This window comes from Phoenix dactylifera, chromosome 9 (assembly GCF_051530095.1).
Source record: "Phoenix dactylifera cultivar Ajwa chromosome 9, Ajwa_hap1_PhDact_Kaust_v1.1, whole genome shotgun sequence".
NCBI classification, from domain to species: Eukaryota; Viridiplantae; Streptophyta; class Magnoliopsida; order Arecales; family Arecaceae; genus Phoenix; species Phoenix dactylifera.
The window spans coordinates 10,457,598-10,480,891 of NC_143198.1; the positions used below are offsets into that span (position 1 = coordinate 10,457,598).

Here is a 23,294-nt window from a genome sequence, read left to right on the forward strand (position 1 = left end):
TCCCATCATAACACATTATCATCCAAGTCAATCCAGATACTTGGAGCCTCCTTGAGATCAAGTATAAACAAGAAATCCGCAATCCCCATCAACTCTCTCTGGCTTGGAAACATTTGCCAAGCTGCGGTGTCTCTCAAGCAACTCAGGGTTAAGCTTTAGTAGCTCATCGGTTGTGAGCCATCTTTCTAACTGATATATTACACCATTTCATAATAAAAGTCTATATACATCTCAAAAGAATTGTAAACTTCAAATCCTTATCTCCTATCTGTACTGCCTAGCTAAATTCTGCAGTACACCCACTCTGACAGCTTACTGTAGGTAATTGTCATGCTGGAAAAGAAAAGATATCTTGCTGACATAAAGCCAATAACAAAGTACCCAATAAATAGTTCTATAGGGTATTTAAGCTTCAAAATATACACAAATAACAGAGTATCTTCCACGAATCAAACATTTCTTAAGTTTTAACAAGTACTAGATTCCCAGCAATGACTGGAATGAAGTAACACAGATCTAATTTATTGCTTAGATCAAGATTTTATCCTGTAAAGAACCTCTTCCATGACTGCCACGGAAGAAATCCACCTGCAAATGAAAGATTTTCAAATAGTTATATGATCAATAAGTACGAATGGTTCTTGAGAGAATTGGTTGACTTTGAAATGCTTCTGAAACTGATAACAGTCTAGCAGACACTAGACAATTGTCGAACTTCTAAGGATAGGATGTCAAAAATCAAAAGAAACAACAGTCTTGACAATTAAAACATACCACAGCCAGGGCACCGGACATAAAAATCATTTCTCAGAACAAGTCCAGAGCCTCCGCAAACTCCGCATTTTCTCTGTGCGACCTGCCATAGAATTTGAAGAAAGATCAAGGTGAACAACCTAAAAAACCAAAGCAGAAGCAGATATCAATATTCAGCATGTTGACTTCAAGTGGAGAGTCAAACATAAAACACAAATATTGATGTGTTATACCTTGTCATTATAGTTGACACCTTATACATGGTACAAGGCTTATTTATTTAGCTACCATTATTCACATAACTGTATGTCCTACCATGTCTCTTATACAATAGCACATAATCTAATATTTCATAACAGTCATCATCAACAAAATATTAAATCGTAAAGTTTGGAGCCAACTCCATCTGCATATTTACAAAATCTAGAAGTCAAACATTAAAAGGGCCTAAACACAACACATTTCTAAACTTAACAGGAAAATGGTTGTAAAGTCTATATCTGCTGGACCACTTATCGCCCTGTTATAGGGGTATAATGGCATTTTAATTCTTTTTGTTTGAGATCAAAGGCTGCTGCCCTCCTCTACACTTCTCCATAAAACCAGCTGGCAAGCTTTCAATCTAGAACTGTGTTGACAAAGATTGCAGCACCTCTCAAGCTAAACAGTGGGTTTAATGTAAAATTTGAAGGAAGAAACAAGATAAGTTGCATATGAACCATAGGATGCAAGTCCACTAATTGGAGGAAAGATGCCATGATACAAAATAAAATGTCAGACATCTTACACAAGATTGTAATATGAAAATAATAATGCCCAAATGTTACATAAAATGGTTCTCTCTTGAGTGATCCCTTGAACAACATCCAATTCAGTGCAAACATAGCATTAGTAAAGCAAATATCCAACACCTATTAAGTTAAATAATAACATTTATTTTGTAAGACCTACGTAAAGATTCCTTTAGGACACATCAGAGTGATGGTTGGAAGGCATAAACATAGGTCATCAAGTAAAATAATATGCAATCAACATCAGTAGTTTCTTAATGACATTTTTCTATCTGATGAATGACATGTTACATGAGTTTGGTGACAACATTTCCATCACCTCCATCTTGACTGCAGTACTAATACATTCCAAAAGACCATTCCAATTAGCCCAAAGAGCAAGAGTTACATCTAGTATTAGAACTGCAAGTGGGTCAGTAGAGCAGAATCCTACTCAAACTCACTCAACTTAGACTCAGCCCCCACCTAATGTTAAGACTCATGGCTGGGGGTGGGTCCTAAAATAGGAACCCACATCCAATTGGATCAGGTAGGAATGTCATGATATTTGGACCTGACACAAACAGACAAATAGAGTCAATTTAACCTGCAAGAAATTACTTCAAGAATCTAGGTCCAACCTTAACAACTATGACCTATTGTCTATATTAACCAAGAACTACGAAGCATGGACACTTCAACTTGTATGTTGTGTCCGTGACGGATATGTATCGAATAACAATACTTGCTAGATGCTTCTAGGATACATGTCCGATATTTATATTATCTTACTTTTTAAAATTAAAAAATACATCCAATCAAGCTATGCCACGATGTTGGTACGTTCGGTACGAAAGCCAATTCGGCGTATTGATTGTGGGTATGCCCCCATACCGTGTACTAGTTCAGTACCGGCATGGATGGTATGGTACACTTCATACTGCTCGGTTCGGTACGATATGACATACCTTGCATCCAATACTAGATACACTCGAGATATTTTTCTGATATCTTCCAAAATGAGGGAAAGGGATTTTTCTTTTTTTCGAGTGAATATTAACTTTTATATAATGAATCATTACTTGTGGAGTTTGTGATGTTCATACCATAGCATGGAGCACGGATTGGGGTCAATGATTTGAACATGGTATGTCGAACCGGGCCGAATGCCCGGTCTGGGCCATACCGGCCAACACAACACGGGACCGGATCGATTTGGCCGTGGGAGTCGAAACCAACCCCGAACCGGCCATTCCTCCCTTTCTCTTCTTTTAAGTGTTGGGAAGGTCTGAGAAGGCTTCCCAGTCCTTCTCAGGCCTTCGTTCAAGTTTTCTTCTCAGTCCTTCTTAGGCCTTCTCAGACCACTAGCCACATTATCACATCAAGAACCTACCAGCAATAAAAAATATCAACCAAGTGGGTTATCTCTAACATCCATCTCATTTCTATTGAAGCATGCAACATCATCACCTGAATCTTAGCTCTACTCTTTCTTATTCTTAAATTATGTAATTGTCACTTTACTGCACCAAAAAAATAAGGACAGTCAAGTCTTAGGGTCGTATGCTTGGAACAAGAAGGTTCATCATTCAATTTCAGCGATCATAAAAGAAAAAAGTATATCCCTCTCCCTATTTGTCTTTCCACTTTCGTTGTTCAGGAGCAAAGACTTTGCCAAATTCTTTAAAAACAAACCATTTTTTGTCACTTTCTTGTCCTTGATATATTCATTACATTTAGGCCCACCCTCCATGCCTTGGCTCAGCCAAGCAAATGCAACTAGGATAACAGGATCAACCAGGACAAGGCTAGCTACAGATGAAGCCTAGATCCAGCAAGATCCACTAAAGTCAGCCAAGCAAATGCAACTAGGATAACAGGATCAACTAGGACAAGGCTAGCTACAGATGAAGCCTAGATCCAGCAAGATCCACTAAAGTAGGCCTGCCACCTGAGAAGGGTCCCAAACTCATATATTCAACAGGCCAACAACTAAAGGCTGCATGACTCAAGAATTTAAAGACCTATGGAATGTTGAAACCTTCTATGCACTCACGAATAGAGTGTTAGAGCCTTGATTGCAGACCATCTTTACCAGCAAGCAAAAGAGAAAGTTCGATAATGATGGGATCTTAAGATAGCCAAGGAGATCTCTCCTTTCCAAAACCATGTTATTTGGAAGGTCAACCAACAAACCAATAGCACCCAGGGGAAGAAGCCAACATCTCGAGCACCTAGCCATTACCATCCTTTAGAGAAATAAGATAACCCAAATTTGAATTCAAAGTTCAAACCATGACCTGATTCATCACCAACCTGAACTATAATGTACTCAAATCCTTCACTAAAACCACTTCTCACACAACTTCGCCACCAGATTTGCCACTGCTGCATCTACTCCCTCTGCTCGAAATTGCTAGGGGGACATTATTGGAGTCAGACATAAAATGGATATCCCCACTGCCATCTCCCCTAATAACATCAGCCTCTGGCGAAGATTGAGGCATTGTGACACCCAAAGTTGTCATGGGCTTAAAATGTACTAAAGTGCCAAACTCTCTTAGAGCCTAGGCACCAGGCATGCTTCTAAAAATCTGGGATGCAAAGATATAGCATATACAATAATAATGATTATATGATTCTAAACATATTTAATAATGAATTATCAATCGTGGACACAAAAAAAAATATAAGAAGCATTAGAATTCAGATTTATACACGCATAAAGGGCATGGCATGTCAAAAATACAAAAATCAAATATAATAAGACTAACCAGCCTCAATAAAATGACTACTATGGTACTACCAAGTATGAACTACATCTAAATATTAAACTAAAGTTAAAGTGTTTAAAATCAATTGTCTAACTTAAAATTCAACACATGGAAGCAAACATAGAAGTCCAAAATGCAGCTATAAAATGACCAAGATATCTACTGTGACAACTGATCCAAAACTTGTAAATCATCATAGAAGTCCTTATTCTTAAAGATCATCATCATCATCAACAAGCAGATCATCATCTTCATCTTCATCAGATTTATAGTCAACATCATCGGCCTCTTCGGTCTCATCTAAAGAAGAAGAAGGAGAAGGAGAAGGAGAGGAAGAGGAAGAGGAAGAGGAAGCAGATGAGCAGTAGTAGTTGCAGCAGTTGTTACTATGGATAGGTGTAACCTATATCTGATGGACTGGCACATAACAACACCAGCAGCAGTAAAGAGAAGGTGAAGGAGAAGGAAAAGGAGAAAAAGAAGAAGAATCTGGGCTATTTTCAATGGACCGACATATAGCAGCATCAGCAGAAAAACAAGGAGGAGAAGAGGAAGAGATAGGGGATAGAAGGGGAAGGAGAAAGGAAGGACAAGTGGAGGAGGAGGAAGAAGAAACAAGGGGAAGAGGATGAGGAGGAGGAATACCAGTCCTAAAGTTTTTTAAAAAATGGAGAAAATAAAAGGAAGAAGTGAAGAAGAGGAAGTGAAAGAATAGAGAACTTACTGGATGTAAGCATGCCTGGGGGAAAGCCCTTGTCGGAGACCCAATATGGATTACTTTCTCTGTGTCTGTAAATCAGAACCCTGGACCTGCCTCTCTTCCTTCTTTCTGCTTATCTTCCCCCTCTCAATCCTTCTCTATTTTGGACATGAAGTTCCAAAATCTAGATCAAACATAGAATAATCGATGGTTAAGATTAAACATAGCAAAGGAACGCTTTTCTGTGCCTAAACATTTTGCAAGGCACAAAAGGGCATACTTTTTTAGCACCTAAGTCACGTTGCCCCAAGGCAGGTCAGGTGCAAAGTTTGTGCCTTGGTGCATGTGCACTTCTTAGATGCACCTTATGCATGCTTTTGACGACATTGGCATCACCAAGACCACATGATCACACTCCATGACTTGGATTCTAATCAAGTCCTTAAAATCACCTGTAGTAACATTTGCCAATTAAGAGGATAGACTCTAATAAACAACATAGTAGTATTATAAAGGGAAAAAACATTCAACTAAGCATGGTCGTAACCCAACTCTTCTAGCAAATGGCACTAACCAGTATCTGAACCACCTCATGGCTCCGACAAATAAAAGGAAGGTCATAGAGCCTGATTTATTCCAAGTAGGAAAGGTCATAATCCATAGTATTAAGCTTAAGAGACCTAGGTCTAATAGCAAAAGAGAAAGGCCCTACATCTATAATACTAGTGCACATAGAATAAAAGATTCTCTAATGAGGAGACAAGAAAGAGGTTCTCACCAAATCTTGTAGTGCTCTACCAAGATAAAGTTGACTCACCACACTATGGGGATGCAGGAAGATCCAAACCATCCCCTACTGGAGCAACAAGCAAACATCTTTGAGCAGCCAACTGAGGATGATAATGTTATTTCGATGATTAACACAACAATTGAAGGAATATCAAATTAACAATACAGTTTCACTTGATACATCACTAAGGAATGCCACATCCTCGATACATTTACGATACATTGAGAAAATGAGATCAAGACGACTCTCAATGATTAAAAATGAGATAAAATATGTAGTAGAAAATGATAGAGAGCTTTTAAATCTATTTCGGCAAAGTTTCAAGTCAAGCATACTCTTAAGGGCAAAATTATAATTTTTTATTGTTGAGGGTATAAAGCTCTATCGTGCCATACACTCAAAATTATTTGAAATATGTTTTATTGATCCTATGAACTAGTCTAACCTTAAGATGCATGAAATTGTGAGTTGAGTCGACCCCAAAGAGGTTTGGAGTTGACCCTGATACATATAGCACGCACTGGCACAGAGTGACACACTTGACACAGAGTAGGAGTCGACCTCAGAAGAGTGGAGTCGACCTGGTATGTTTTGGGACGATCTGGCACATCCTTGCAAAAATGGCACAGATGAATAGTAACTGGGGCCGACCCAAAAAACCATGAGCCGACCCCAACTTGTGAACTCAAAGAAAATAACTCTCTGGAAATTACTGAGAGGGCCAACCTCAAGTTTCCTTGAGCCGACCCCAGGAAGACTTGAGCCGACCCCAAGAGAACATGAGCCGACCCTAGGATGAGTATTCAAAAACCATGTCTCTGAAATCCCTGAGAGGGCCAACCCCACTGGAGCATGGGTCGACCCCACTGTAGCATGGGTCGACCCCAAGAAAGCATGAGTCAACCCCAGTGAAAACAGTCAGAAAAACAAGGTTCTGTGTTTCCTGAGAAGGCCGACCCCACTTTAGCAGGGGCCGACCCCAGAGAAGTTTGAGTCGACCCCAAGACTGATGAACAGTAACTTGAGCTGACCCTAGAAAAGCTTGGGTCGACCCCGGTACGGGTGATAGCCCAACGGCTAGTTCTACAGAAGTGCTTTTTGAGCTTCCAACAGCTAGAAACGGCTAGTTTTTCAATTCAAACAGCTAGGGAGTAACTAATAGAGGTTGGGGAGGTATTTAAGAGACACTATTCATCAAAGGAAGAAATCTTTGGATATAAAAGAAGCACATTCAAGAGCAAACCCTAGAAAAGAAAGCCTCATTCAATTGCTTCCTCAAAAGGGCCAAAAGAAAGTTGTTGAGCAGTTTCAAAGAGTCATCATAGCTCCACCAATCCTTGTAAAGTGAAGCAAGCTTGACAAAGAAAAGAATAGCTCCTCCAAAGCGATAAACATTCTCTAAACTCTTCTTTGTAGTTTATAATTGCTTTATTTGCTCTCTTGGGAGCTCTCTTTTGTTACTTATCAATCTTGTTGTAAGGTTAGTTGGTAAGCCCGTAAAACCAACATTGTAGGTTGTTGGTGAGTCCGCAAAACCAACGTAGATTATTGGTGATCTCGGAAAACCAAATTGTAAAGGTTTTTGGATTGTGAGCCCGAAAAACAATCCAACTGTAATCCGCGGGATTACAGTGAATTTTCTCGCGGATTACAGTGAATTTTCTCACGGATTACAGTGAATTTCCAAGAAGACGCTTAGGAAGTGGACGTAGGTGCTTAGGAGAGCACCGAACCACTATATTTCTTATGTATTTGTATTGTGTGCCTTTCTAATTTCACTACACGCACTTAATTAATATTAGCTAAACTACCCATTCATCTATCAATTTGATTAAGGGATTAAAAGGTTAGAAAACCCAATTCACCCCCCCTCTTGGCTTGTCACCTAGGGCAACAAGTGGTATCAGAGCAGGTGCTCTCATAGTATTTGTTGATCTCACGACCAAGAGCCAAAGATTATGGCAACCCAAGTAGGAAGCTCTATAAGCGAGGGGCAATCCACAAATAGACTCCCTTGTTTAATGGCACAAACTACACCTATTGGAAAGTTAGAATAAAGATATTTATTCAAGCTTAAGATTATGATTTGTGCAATATCATATCTAGAGAACCACATACACCCACAATTAGCATAGATGGCACAATCATTCCTAAACCTGAAATAGATTAGGATGACAGTGATAAGAAACTAGCGCAACTAAATACTAAAGCCATTAATGTACTTTACTACTCTCTAGATGTAAATGAATTCAATAGAATATCTACATGTACCTCAGCCAAAGAAATTTGGGATAGACTAGAAGTCACACATGAAGGGACTAATCAAGTTAAGGAGTCAAAAATAAACATGTTAGTACACAGATATGAATTGTTTAAAATGGAGTCCACTGAGTCCATAATTGAAATGTTCACTAGATTCACGGATATCATAAATGGACTAAAGAGTTTAGGCAAATCTTATACTAACTCTGAATTGGTGCGAAAAATTCTAAGGTCTCTACCAAAAGTTTGGGAGGCCAAGATAACTGCAATTCAAGAGGCAAAGGAACTCAACACGCTACAACTAGAAAAGCTTCTAGGATCACTCATGACCCATGAGTTGACCATGAAGCAAAATCAGAAGAAAAGGTCAAGAAAAAGAAATCCATTGCCATGAAGACCACGACTCCAAAACAAGACAGTGAATCAGAGGATTCTAATGAAGAGGAGGAATATGATGAAGAAGGAACGGCAATGCTTGCGAGGAAATTCAGAAAATTCATTAGAGAGAAGAAGGAGTTTCACAAAAGGAAGCCCTTCCTCAATGGCAGCTCAAGCAAAGAAAAGAAAAAGGACAAAGAGAAAGAAAAAGAAGTGCCAATTTACTATGAGTGCAACAAGCCCAGGCATTTCAAAATAGATTGCCCAAAATTGAAATGAATGGCAAGGAAACTCAAAAAGAAGATTTTCATGGCTGAATGGAGTGAAAGTGAGAAGTCAAGTTCGGAAGAGGAAGATCAGCAAAACACGGCTCAAATCTGTTACATGGCAAATGAAGATGAGGTAGATTCTGAACTTGAGTGTGATTTTACAATAGAAGAATTACATGATGCATTTTTAGATCTTATGGAAGAGCACAAGAAGCTAATTAATAAAATAAAATTTTAAAAGATGAAAATCAATCTCTTATGAAAGATAAGCTGAAACTATCTAATGACTATGAAACATTAAGTAAGAAGTTCCCTAATGAAACCAAAAATCTAATTACTGAAAATTTTAAATTGAAAGAATATGCAGAAAAATATAAATCTTTAGTAGACAAGTTTACACTTAGCTCGACTAAATTAAATATGATTCTTGATAGTCAAAAAGCTGTATATGATAAAGCAGGATTAGGATATAAAACAAATAGAAAGCAAAAATACTAAAAGAATATATTTGTTAAAGCCAAAAATGAAAATACAACTTGTCATTGCTGCAATAAAGTAGGACACAAATCATACGAATGTAATTTTTGAAAATTCAGCTATAACAAATTAGTGAAAAGAGCAAGCTAAAATACAAGAAAATTTGGGTTCCAAAAGGAACATCACACACTAACCTTAAAGGACCCAACATAGATTGGGTACCTAAAGTACATCCTTGATTTTGATTGTAGGTGTGTCTTACAGCCAATGACAAGAATAGACGTTGGTATCTAAATAGCGGCTATTCAAGACACATGACAGATGACATAGAATAATTTGTCACTTTGGAATCTAAGAATGGTAGAGTGGTAACTATGGAGATAATGGAAAAGAACATATCATTGGAAATGGTAAAATTCGTATCACTCCATCTACTTTTATAGAAAATATTTTATTGGTTAATGGTTTGAAATATAACTTACTTAGCATAAGTCAATTTTGTGATAAAGGTCTTAAAGTTTCATTTGAAGCTTCAGTATGCATAATCACAAATCCTAAAGATAATAGCATTATACATATGGGACATAGGCATGGAAACATTTATATGGTAGATGAGGATGATAATATTATTTCAATGATTAATACAACAATTGAGGGAATATCAAATTAACAATACAGTTTAACTTGATACATCACTAAGGAATGCCACACCCTCGATACATTTACGATACATTGAGAAAATGAGATCAAGACGACTCTCAATGATTAAAAATGAGATAAAATATGTAGTAGAAAATGATAGAGAGCTTTTAAATCTATTTCAGCAAAGTTTCAAGTCAAGATACTCTTAAGGGCAAAACTATAATTTTTATTGTTAAGGGTATGAAGCTCTATCGTGCCATACACTCAAAATTATTTGAAATATGTTCTATTGATCCTATGAACTAGTCTAACCTTAAAATGCAGAAAATTATAAGTTGAGTCGACCCCAAAGAGGTTTGGAGTCGACCCTGATACATATAGCACGCACTGGCACGGAGTGACACACTTGGGACAGAGTAGGAGTCGACCCCAGAGGAGGTGGAGTCGAGCCTGGCACGTTTTGGGACGATCTGGCACGTCCTTGCAAAAATGGCACAGATGAACAGTAACTGGGGCCGACCCCAAGAATCCTTGTGCCAACTCCAAGAGAAGAGCCAACCCCAAGGAGCCATAAGCCGACCCCAACTTGTGAACTCAAAGAAAACAACTCTCTGGAAATTATTGAGAAGGCCGACCCAAGTTTTCTTTAGCCGGCCCCAAGTAGAGCCGACCCCAAGAGAACATGAGCCGACCCCAGGATGAATGTTCAAAAACCATGTCTCTGGAATCCCTGAGAGGGCCGACCCTACTGGAGCTTGGGTCGACCCCACTGTAGCATGGGTCGACCCCAAGAAAGCATGAGTCGACCCCAGTAAAAACAGTCAGAAAAACAAGGTTCTATGCAAGGTTCGCGGTACCGATCGTACCGACGTACCGGTCGGCTCCGGTATCGGTACGGTACCGGTGCCGAATCGAGCCGAACCGATAGGGCACATTTGGCCTAGTTTCGACCCCATCGTCGCTTTTTTTTTGAGTTCTTTCACTTTTGGATATTTTTTGGATATTTTTATGTTTAAGTTTAAGGTTAAAACTAGATGATGCAACTTATTACTTCCAAATGATTCAAATAATGAGATGAAGAACATAAAAAAATTTCAAATTAAGATACAATCAATTACATCCATTTAAAGCACTCTTGAATATCTAAAATCGGGTCGAGTAGCGATGCTTCTCGTCAATATCTGGATCATCAGCATAATATGAAGACAGATCAACCCATCCCTCTAACCAAGCGGCATTGTAGTCTTGTATGCTCAATCCTCGAGGAATGCGCGTTGGGTCATAAGAACTCTCGGATCTCTCGCTGAAGCTCTGGCTCTGAGATGTGTCTTGATAAGGAGCCCATCCGAATATGCCGGCACCAAAATCCGACCCGTAAGATCCTCCGAGCTGCGCAGGATAGTAGCCACCGGAAGATGACCCCGATGCACCATATCCATAGGCTGGCTGAGGCCGCGGATAATAGGAAGACTCGGAACTTGATACATCAATGGATCTGACTCTACATGGGAGGTCATCTACAGCTGCATCCTGGCCTCTTGAACGACCTCGAGGAGCTCTTCTTCGATATGCAATGGTAACTGACTGGCCTATATCAGATGGCCTACCGTGGTCCGTATCTTGTATAGCATGTGTAAACTGAGACTCACCGGTGTATCGAAAACCTCCCTCCAGCTGTGTCTCATAAGTAGTACCATACTGTCCTCCACTTCCTCCATGGCTAGTAGATCCATCACCACCAGAACCTTCATCGCTGCTGGTCCAAGTCTCCTCGACACTCTCCATTGGGGCCCTTTCCTTTCCTTTTCTTGTTTGCTGGGATTGACACCCTCCTGATCGAGTCGACTGGGTAGTAGAGCGTCCTCGTCTTCGCATGAGAGGATCATCTCTCTGAACGGGAGCGTCGTACCAATCATGCGGTGACTGGCTCCCCTCTAGCCACGTCATATCAGCTGTAGGAGTGCGTGGAATGTTGCGCTCAGCCCATTGCTGTGGATCGACCATAGCCTCGGTGGCTATGATGCTGGCTGGTCGTCGAGGCGATCCTGGCTCATCAAGCTCGGGCTCCTGCTGCTGGGCCGCAAGCTAGTCGAGCATAGGATTATTATCATCATCTGTAAAAATCCTATAGATGGGATCTGCATACTTGAGCTCCACTTCCTCCTAAATGCATTTTAGCCTCAACCGCAGATTGTAGTGCACATAAACTAGGTCGTTGAGGCGCTTTTGTGTCAAACAGTTCCTCTGTTTGCTGTGGATGAGGCCGAAGGTGGACCAGTTGCGCTCACAGCCACTCGAGGAGACTGTTTGGGAGAGGATCCGGATAGCTATCCGCTTAAGATTTTTTGCGGATCCGCCAAAATGAATCCACCATTCAGCTGCAAAAATATTGAAGATAATTACATTTTACATATATGATGGCCTCATAGTTGAAGATAATTCAGATGCAAAAATATCTTGCAGATTTGTATTATACCTGGATTCATAGTTGTCTTGCTCACGACAGCTGGTCGCTGTCCAAAGCTATGGCTGCTCTCTCTAAATAATTTGGTCTGTGGAAAGAAGCTTGTTGTAGTATGTCAATAATATAAGATCCAATATATTTACATATGTTACTAAATCATAGCTACCTCTTTTATGCATGACGCGGTGACTTCTGGATCAGGCTCCATCTTATAAATAACATTACGCAGAGCATGAAGAAGTTCATCATCCATAGCAATTCCACTCTCGTACTGAAACCGGAGATTCAGATAGTATGCTGCACATAGATGACACCATCTTAGTATAATTATACAAATATATCAATCAGTATAATTATCAATATTATCGCTTACCTGCTAGATGCAATTCCCTACCCATTTGGGCTCCCCACCGCCGCTCAATGATGTCGATGTACTCCTGGGCATGGGCTACATCTGCCTCCATGATATGAGCCTTTGCCTTCTCCATCATGTGATAAAAAAACCCATCTAGGGGTACCTCCCGCTATCCATGGCCCGCAGCACTTCATATAATGGTTTGATAGCCTTGACTATCGCATTGGCCCACTGCCAGAATGACTGCCTGCTTACCAAGTCTTCCATCCTGCTTCCTTCAGTGCCGGCCTGGGCATATCTACTTTTCTGCCACTCGGGACTAACAAACATCTGACGTAGGGCTCCTTTTTTCTCGATAAGGCTATCAAGTGCAATGTAATTCGTAGCAAACCGTATGACTCCTGGTCTAAGAATTTTTTCCCCTGCATACTTTCTCATTAATGAAAGAACCCAAGTATGGCTATAAATATACCTGGTGATGTGTTGGACTATCTCCACCGTATGTTGCACCCTACGGATCTTTCCAATATCCATCAGGATGAGGTCGATGCAATGTGCAGCACATGGGGTCCAGAAAATTTGCTGTCGCCGCTCCATCAAGACCTGCCCGGACAACTTATATTGCGGCCCGTTATCAGTGACGACCTGCACGATATTCTCCTCTCCAATCTGATCAATCACCTCCTCCATAAGTCTGAGGATGTATGAGGCGTTGTGCACCTTATCCGAAGCATCAACTGACTTGTGGAAGAAGGTCTTCGTATCACAGTATGTCAGAAAGTTGATGATGGCCTGCTTTGTCGGACCGGTCCAACCATCACACATCAGAGTGAGCCCAAATGTGGGCCACTTGCTCTTATATGAGCCAATCCAATTCTCTAGCTCCTCCTTATTGTTGTCAAGAAGCTCACCGTAGATGTCCCTCGGGCCTGGAGGATCGACACCGGGACCGGCAGACTGTATGGCAGAAATGGCAGACTTGTAGTATGTGTTGTCTGCAGCATTCGCTGGAATATGGCTGAAGTGGAACCAGAATCCAATAGCTCGCCACATATCCTTCTTCTCCTTCTTCAACATTGTGTCTATCCTTTGCTGCTTCGAATCTCTCCTGGGGAAGGCATGCGGATCTACATCATGGTTGACGCACCTGGTGGAATCCCTCCGGAAGACTTCTTTCGGCCACCAAAACCACCCAGGATAGATGCAATCCGGCTACGTCCTCTACCCTCGCCCTCCCTGACTGAGGTTGTCTTTTAAAACTCTGGATCTTGTCTGCTTCCACCAGAACCGGCGCCAGACTCGAAAAACGAGGGCCCAAATCGAGCCCGATGCCTCGCCACCTCCTGCTGCCACCGATCATCCAGACTCGCCCGCATGGCAGCCTAGATCTGTGCCCCCTCATCTGGACCCTCGACCTCCTGTGACTCCATCAAGTGATAGAAAGGTGCTTCTGCAGCTTGGCGTTCCACCTCCGCTTTCTGCTTGGCAGCCCTCTCCTTGACTGCTTTGATCTCAGCAAGGTTTTTTTCATCAGCTGACGGGTGCTCGGTGGGCACTCCGAGCATGCAGATATCTCACGAGAATTACCGGCTAAGTGCTGCTTTAATCTGGTTACTCCTCCTCCTTTGAAGCACTTGTGGCAATAATTGCACTAAAACTGGTGCCGTTCACCGAGCATCTTCCCATGCTCCCAGCCAATATTACGCTCTTGGGGTTGTCCTCTCCTTGACGGCTCCATTCCTACAACCACATTAATTTTTTTCAATTTCTATTTTTTTGTAATTAAAAATTAATGTTTAAATTTTTTAATTAAATTTTAAATTATATAAATTCTGTAAAAACAAAAGTTAATGTCACCATTAACATCGTCCATATATCGACAACATATAAAAAATTCAAGATGAAATGGAATCATTGAATCATTTCCTATTTTTTGGCAATTTTTGACTTAATTTTTTTAAGCAATTTAAATGAAATATTAAAAAAACAATGTAGGGAAAAAAAATTACCTTATTTAGTTTTTGCTGGATTTTTCTTCAAGAAAAACGACGCTCTCCGACCTTTCTAATTTTTTTTCATGCCTTTGTCTTTGCCTTTCTCTTCTTTTCCTCCTTTCTCTCCGTCTTTCCTTCACCTAAGCTGATGGATTTGGCTTCAGCATTCGGTCGGCTTTTATAGCCAACCGTTGAGGCACTGTGGCACTTTGAAAAGTGCCACTGTGAGCTACGTGGCACTTTCGATTGAAGCGCCGCACAAAGCGGCACTTTCAAAGTGCCTCTGGCCAGCGCTATGGCACTTTCAAAGTGCCACAGCGCTGGCACTAAAATCCAGCACCGGTTCAAGCTCATACCGGTGCGAACCGAGCGGTTCTGTTGCCCAGAGATGGTCACCCAAGAGGGGGGTGAATTGGGTGTTTTAAAAAACTTTTCGACTAATTAAAAATAAAACACACAAATATATGCACTAAAGTAAAGGAGGAATGAGAAAGGTCAATCGCAAACACAAGGTTTTATAGTGGTTCGGAGCTTCCACTGCTCCTACATCCACTCCCCAAATCACCTTTGGAAATTTCCACTATAATCCAAGATTACAGTACGGTAGTTTTGCGAGTGCACTACCCAACTCGTTGTTTTACACCGGGCTAACAACAAACCCTAAAACCCCCAATTTCACTTAGGCTTGGGACGCCTTTCCCTTGTTCCAAGTCCCTTGACTGGAACAAGCACCACAATGGAAGAGTTTACAAAAGAAAAAACAAGCTCTAAGAAGCAAATATGACAATTATGAACAATAGAACCCGGAAGAATCCTTTTGCCGTTGGAAGCGTGAGAAATGTTGATTCTTCCGATGTGGACCGCGTAGGGTTGAGTGTGAGCTTTGAATTCCGAGCGCACGAGAGTGGTTGAGCTTGAAATCACTTGGGAAGCTTGAAAACACTTGATTTCTTCACTTGAATGCACTCACTCCCTTGAACTTTTCTTTCTTACTTCTCTCTTGAATGATCTAGCTTTGGGTTGGTAAAAAAGTTGTTGAGAAGCACTTAAGAGGTCCCTTTTATAGCCCAAAAAGCAAATATAGCCGTTAGAGACAAAGTAAAAAGGATTTGAAATTCAAACCAAACCTGAAAAGCTGTCAGTCGCGTCCCAGGCGCTCCGGGGACGTCTCCGCTTCAACGAGAGACGTCTCGGCTACAAGATTTTACTTTTTACGTTGTCTGAGGTCGACTCGGCACTTTAAGGGGACGTCTCGGCTTGTTTGTACTTTTTGAATGGGGACGACTCCGCTGCTTTGGGGACGACTCCGCTTCTTTATCTCCGAAAAACATGTCCTCTGGAATTCCCTGAGAGAGTCGACTCCGCTCCTTCAGGGGACGTCTCGGCTTGTTTGCACTTTATGCATGGGGACGACTCCGCTGTCTCAGGGTCGACTCCGCTTCCTTATCACCGAAAAAACCATTCTCTGGAAAACCCTGAGAGAGCCGTCTCCGCTATCTTGGGGACGACTCGGGAAGTCTCCTTTTTACTTGCGGGGACGACTCCGCGTACAGTGGGGACGTCTCGCGCATATCTCTTGAAAATTGCCTTTCTGCCGCCACTGAGAGAGTCGACTCCGCTACTGAGAGAGTCGACTCCGCTAACGCGGGGACGACTCAGCAGGTGCCGGGGACGTCTCCAAGTGTGCCAGTTCTTCCTGTTTGTGCCAGAGACGTCTCTGAGACTATCCGGAGACGTCTCGGCTGTCCCTGATCTGTTTTCTTTAACTCAAAATATTCTTCAATAAATTCATAAAAATTATGGGAACTTGCCTAGACATTTCTTAACAATATTCTTAATTAATCACATGAATTCCTCAATTAAATTGTTAAGATAAATGGAATTATACTCTAGTGTTTTGTATTCATCAAAATCCATTAGGGGGTCAACAATCTCCCCCTTTTTGATGATGACAAAACACTGAGTATATGCAAAATTCGAAGTTTAAACATATACACAGTATTTGATCAGATGTACAAGTATAATGTTTTGATTAGAGCTAGATACAGTGTGCATAATTGCATGGGATTGAACTTTATAGCTCTTAAGCAATTTTAGCATATCAACTGAATTTGAATCAAGTTAAAATGAAATATTGATGCTGAAGATAATTGAAAGCTAGATTCTTTTTGACTCCCCCTTTCTTTTCCAAAGGGCAATTATCTTAAAGTCAATATTCTTCAATTTTATCTTTTCTAAATCAACTTTGGAGTATGATTATAAATTTTGCATTCCATATTCAATATCCATATTGGTTCTTTTGGTTCTTTCTATATATCTACTCCCCCTTTCAATATCTCCATATTCAATATCTACTCCCCCTTTTTGTCATCAACAATGAAGGGGACAAATTATCCTTAGGTGCTTAAAACTCAATTCATAGTAGAATTCAGCATATTATAATTAACCACTCAAGTTATCTTTATTAAAGAGTTCAGCATTCATTTTACTCCCCCTTTGATATTCAGGTTATGCTCCCCCTGTTTCATATGCTTTGATAAGTTGTGCCAAATTTGAATACTTAATGTATGTTATGAGATTCTTATGACACATCAAGAGGCACATTCACATTTACATATACAGAGTTGGAAATGTACACAGGGTTGCAAAAGAAATTGTATGTCATTCATATGTCATTGTAAATCTTCGAAGTCAGTACATAGTCAAAAGAAGAAATCATTACAAGTATTGATTTCTAATACAAAAAGTGTTTCAGAATAGCCTAGGGTTTACAAAAAGAAGAGCCTACAAAATGTCCCTCATCGGCGACGTTGCTCATGAGCCCTACCAGCTGCATTTTGTTCATAAGCCTTACAAGCTGCATCTATGAATGCATTGATGGAATCCATGAGGGTCTTAAATTGATCTCCCTGTGACTTGTGGAAACCTGCCACAAGTGCTTCAAACTCTATGGTTGCCATTTCAATTCTTCCTCTGAGTTGGGCAACCAAGGTGCCCACGTTGCCATCTGGTTTTGTCAGCTCTTTGAGACTCTTGGAAATGCTCCTCAAGCTGTCCTTGAGCTCTATTGATCTGATGGTTTGGGTGGCACCCACACCAATTATTTCTTGTGTTGTAGCTTCAATTTGACTTCTAATATCCTTCATCTCTTGTAGAAGCCTTTCATGTGAAGCTCTGATGGGGGCCAACTCTGTAGAGATCATGGATCTCATCTCCTCCCTCATCTGCTGGCAAATGGCAGATGCTAAGGTGCGCATCTGATCCTCTGACAGGAAGGAGGGCCCACTAACAGGAGGAGGTGGTGGCATGGATGTGGAAGGTCCAGCTGAGCTGGAGGGTATATCAGGGATATCCAAGTGGCTAGGTGGAGGAGAGTGATGATCAGACTCATGATGTGGGTTCTCGGGCTCTAGGATTTGGGTTTTTCTTTTTGGTACCTTGACCCACGACCCATCTATCTTATGAAATTCCATTCTTCTCATTGTGCCCTCATTGTAATAGTCGGTGTTTCTCAAGGGCTTTGCAGGTTCATTTGTTGGAATGGGAACTTTGAAGTGTTTGAAAACTAAGGTAAAGATCATGCCATAGGGTATACTAAACCTAGAATACCTATGACATAGGGCAATGTAGTTTAGCATGAATCTAGGGAGGTTCAGAGGGATCCCTAGTAGGATATGATGCATAATAGCTAAGTCTCGCTCCGAAACAAAATCGAAGCGACCGGTTTTAGGAAATAGGACCCGGTTGACAATACTTAAGAGAAGTCTCATTTCTGCATTTAGGTCCTGGGAATTGACAACATCAAGAGGGCCGCAGTCCTCTCTTCCTAAAAGTAAATTTAGGGCTAACTCCCTTTGGGGATGTGAGGTTGGAGCCTCACCGTCCTTAGGGATTTGTAAGACAGTGGATAGGACATCTTCATTGACTTCTACTAATGTCCCCCGGACATATGCAGTGTACCCTAGGTCCCCTAAGGCCATATTGCTAAAAAGTTCTCTAACTAGGCCGGGGTAGGTCGAGGTATTGAGGGTACAAAGGTGCTCCCACCCTTGGGCTCGGAGTCTCTCTCCAATAGAGAACCCCTCATGATCTAAAAATGAGAAATCTATGTACCTTCCGGTCGTGACTGTGCGATTTGCACAGGAAATAGTCGTGGTTGGCGGAGCAACCGGAGGAGACGGCGCGGAGGGTTCTTCCCGTCGTTCCTCACCGTCGGCCGCTGCCCTAGGTCGCCTTCCACGGGTCGTCCTAGCCTTCTTTGGTGCCATGGATGCTAGGGTTTGTGATGGAGAGCAAACGGAGGCTAGGGTTTGAGGTGGAGAGCAAATGGAGGCTAGGGTTTTTTTCGTTTTGGTCGGGGATGAAGGAGAAAGCTCGGGTCGGCTCGAGCTATTTCGACCTATTTTAAAAGCCCTCATTCGGTCCCCGAGACGTCTCCGCGACTAAGGCGAGACGTCTCCCCTGGGGGGACGTCTCTGCGATTTGCCAGAGACGTCTCCGGCACTGAAAAATTTCAGACTAAATTTTATCTTCTCCCAATTTTTGTTTAATCACCCTAATCAACATGATCTCTTTTGATAAACTTAGAGTGAATTTGTTTGTGATCCTCCCCCTTAATGATACATCCTATAATAATTTGATAATGATTTTTGAATTATTAATATTGAAATGAGGAATGTTTGACCAAATTTCGAATACCTATGAAATAGGCTCTGAAAATATCTCCATGAAGAGTCCAAGGGAGGGTAACCATCCTCCGGAAAGTCAAACAGTTCGTCATTTAGCTTAGATGAATTCATGTTTTCACTTATGTTTACCTTGAGGTTGATTACTAGTTTGCGCAGCAAAACAATGCAATACAAGTTCAATTCATTTGCTAGGATCATACAAGCTCAAAGCATTCCTTAAGAAGTTGAATCTATCTTTACAAAGGGGCTTTGTAAAGATATCAGCCAATTGATTTTCAGTGCATACATATTCAATCATCACATCATTTTTCAGCACATGATCCCTAATAAAATGATGCCTAATCTCTATATGCTTTGACTTAGAGTGTTGGACAGGATTCTTTGTTAAATTAATTGCACTTGTATTATCACACTTAATTGGTATATTATCCATTTTGATACCGAAGTCTTCAAGTTGTTGCTTAATCCAAAGAACTTGGGCACAACAGCTTCCAGCTGCAATGTACTCAGCCTCAGCTGTGGACAAGGCAACTGAATTTTGTTTCTTGCTAAACCAAGAAACCAAATTGGCACCCAAGAATTGACATGTGCCACTTGTGCTTTTTCTGTCGAGTTTGCACCCGGCAAAATCAGCATCGGAATAGGCAATTAAGTTTATGTCAGATTGTTTAGAATACCATAAGCCTACATTAGATGTCCCTACTAGATATCTAAAAATTCTCTTAACAGCTTGCAAGTGTGATTCCTTAGGACATGCTTGGTATCTAGCACACATACAAACACTGAATAATATATCTGGTCTACTGGCAGTAAGGTAAAGTAAAGAGCCTATCATACCTCTGTACAATTTGCAGTCTATACTTTTACCTTTTTCATCTTTGTCAAGCTTGCAACTTGAGCCCATGGGTGTGCTGATTTCTTTTGCATCCTTCATCTTGAATTTCTCCAACATTTCTTTGATATACTTGGACTGACTGATGAAGATGCCTTCCTTTGATTGTTTTATTTGCAGCCCAAGGAAGAAGTTGAGCTCACCCATCATGCTCATTTCAAATTCTCCCTGCATAAGCTTGGCAAACTCTTGACAAAGACTGTCATTAGTAGCACCAAAAATTATATCATCCACATAAATTTGTACAAGCAATAAGTCATTTCCTTTTCTTTTAATAAAGAGGGTTTTGTCTACATTTCCTCTCTTAAATTTGTTTTCAATTAGGAAATTACTTAATCTTTCATACCATGCCCTAGGGGCTTGCTTAAGGCCATACAATGCTTTATGCAATTTATACACATAATCTGGATGTAAGTGATTTTCAAAACCTGGAGGTTGTCCTACATAAACTTCCTCCATTATATAACCATTTAAAAATGCACTTTTTACATCCATTTGATAGAGTTTAAAATCCATGAAGCATGCATATGCTAAAAGTAGTCTAATAGCCTCTAACCTAGCAACAGGAGCAAAAGTTTCATCAAAATCTATTCCTTCCTCCTGATTATATCCTTTGGCCACTAGCCTAGCTTTGTTTCTTATTACTATTCCATCTTCATCTAGTTTATTTCTATACACCCACTTGGTGCCTATAATTGAAACATTAGGGGGTCTTTTCATTAGAGTCCAAACTTCATTTCTTTCAAATTGATTTAATTCCTCTTGCATAGCATTCATCCAATTATCATCTTTTTCAGCTTCTTCTAGTGATTTAGGCTCTATTTGTGAAACGAAAGCAAGATAATTGCTAGTATTTCTTAGAGAGGATCTAGTTCTTATACCTTGTGAAGGATCACCAAGGATTAGATCCTTTGGATGACCATGTGCATACCTCCATTCCTTAGGAAGATCTTGATTTCTTGATGGAGGTTGATCTTCTTCACCTTGCTGATTTGTATCTTCTTTGATCTCATCCTCATGTTGTTTGTCTTGAATGGAGAATTCCTTCATTCGGTCTTCAAGTATACCTGCATCACCATCTTCTTCTTTTCTAGAAGAATCTCCATTAGCTTCATCAAAAACAACATGAATGGATTCTTCAACAACGAGAGTTCTCTTGTTGAAGACCCTGTATGCTCTACTAGATGAGGAATAACCTAAGAAGATCTCCTCATCTGATTTAGCACTAAATTTGCTTAGATTGTCCTTTCCATTATTTAAAATAAAGCATCGACAACCGAAAACATGAAAATAGCTTATATTTGGTTTCTTACCTTTTATTAGCTCATAAGGTGTTTTCTTCAAGATGGATCTAACTAAAGCACGATTCAAAATATGACATGAAGTATTTATTGCTTCAGCCCAAAAATACTTTGGTAGATCCGATTCGCACAACATGGTACGAGCCATATCTGCTAGTGTGCGATTCTTCCTTTCTACCACCCCATTTTGTTGGGGTGTCCTAGGTGCCGAGAAGTTGTGATTGATACCATTTTCTTCACAAAATTTTTCAAAATACTGATTTTCAAACTCGATACCATGATCACTCCTAATTGCTTTTAGTTTAAGATTGAGTTCATTTGAAACCCTATTATGAAACTTGATAAAAGCGGGAAAGGACTCATCTTTGTGTGCAAGAAATGAAACCCATGTAAAACGTGAAAAATCATCAACAATTACAAGACCAAATTTCTTACCCCCTAGACTAGCAGTTCTAGTGGGTCCAAACAAATCCATGTGAATTAGTTCTAAGGGTTTTGATGTTGAGACTATGTTCTTAGACTTGAAAGAACTTCTTGTTTGTTTCCCTAATTGACATGCAGCACAAATTTTATTCTTTTCAAAGTCTATTTTTGGTAGTCCTTTGACTAGATCCTTTGTAATTAATTTTGAGATTAAATCCATGCTAGCATGCCCTAACCTACGATGCCATAACCAACTAGTCTCATTGACTTTGGGATTCATGGCTACAAGACATTGGCCATCCTTCATGGTGAGATCATCAAGATCTACCATGTAAACATTTCCATGCCTATGTCCTGTGAGTATGATCTCATTATCAATTGGACTACTAATTAAGCATAGTGATGATTCAAATGATACTTTAAATCCCTTGTCACAAAATTGACTTATACTTAATAAATTATGTTTTAGTCCATTAACTAACAATACATTATCAATAAATGAGGAGGGTGATATGGAGATTTTACCAACACCAATGATTTGACCTTTAGCATTGTCTCCGAATGTGACTACTCCTCCTTCTTTTGATTCCAAGGTGACGAAGAGACTCTTGTCACCGGTCATATGCCTTGAGCAACCACTATCAAGATACCACATTCTCTTTTTGTTTCCGGCTGCAAGGCATACCTGCAAAATGATCATGTGAAGCTCTTAGGTACCCAAGTTTTCTTGGGTCCTTCGTGGTTAGTGTGGTTGGTTCCCTTAGGCACCCATACTTTAGTTATGTTTTTAGCTTTCACAAATGTACTCTTGTTAGTTTGGATCTTTCTTTGAATACAAGAGTAGGCTTTATGTCCATTCTCTCCACAATGAAAGCATGTAGGTTTTTCAGTTTTTACATTTTTTGCTTTTACAAAGAAATTCTTTAGGTATTTTTGTTGTGTGTTAGTTTTATATCCTAATCCGGCTTTATTGAAAACAGCTCTTTGATTTGAAAGAATAAGATTTAATTTTTCAGAGCTTTGTGTGAATTTTTCAACAATTGGTTTGTACTTATGTACCTCATTCTTAAGATTCAAATTTTCTTTAACTAGTTCTTCCTTATCTTTTTTAAGGGATTCAACATTTTGTGCAAGTGAGGTATTATTATCGAGTAGGGATTTTACTTTTAGATTTAATTCCTTAATTAGTGTTTTTGCCTTTTCATTTTCAATGCTAAGTTTTGAATTTTTGATTTCTAGGTTAGTAGTGTTAATATTTTTAACGCTCTCCTTTTCAATTAATAGGTTTTCAAAATCTTCCTTTAGTTTTTGATTGGAGGCTTTTAACTCTTTATTCTTTGCTCCTAACATACTACAATCACC

The 23,294-nt window shown here is 40.2% G+C and overlaps 1 protein-coding gene and 1 pseudogene across 2 annotated transcripts in view; both read right to left on the reverse strand.

Moving 5' to 3' along the window:
* Positions 1 to 370: 370 nt before the first annotated feature.
* LOC103698011 (retrovirus-related Pol polyprotein from transposon TNT 1-94) overlaps positions 371 to 23,294 on the reverse strand; it is a 50,867-nt gene continuing 27,943 nt past the window's right edge. Inside the window, exons 2-4 of the mRNA XM_089925319.1 lie at positions 20,184 to 22,617; positions 775 to 856; positions 371 to 588 (exon numbers count right to left, since the gene is read on the reverse strand). Of these exons, the coding sequence (XP_089781445.1) occupies positions 801 to 856; positions 20,184 to 22,617 (2,490 nt within the window). The 3' untranslated portion in view covers positions 371 to 588; positions 775 to 800. The remainder of the gene's footprint in view (positions 589 to 774; positions 857 to 20,183; positions 22,618 to 23,294) is intronic.
* Positions 5,896 to 17,707, reverse strand: LOC148702451 (uncharacterized; annotated as a pseudogene). Its single transcript, XR_016396445.1, has 3 exons — positions 12,789 to 17,707; positions 12,292 to 12,380; positions 5,896 to 12,193 (listed from the first exon to the last, which is right to left on the reverse strand). The product of XR_016396445.1 is annotated as an uncharacterized LOC148702451 (transcript).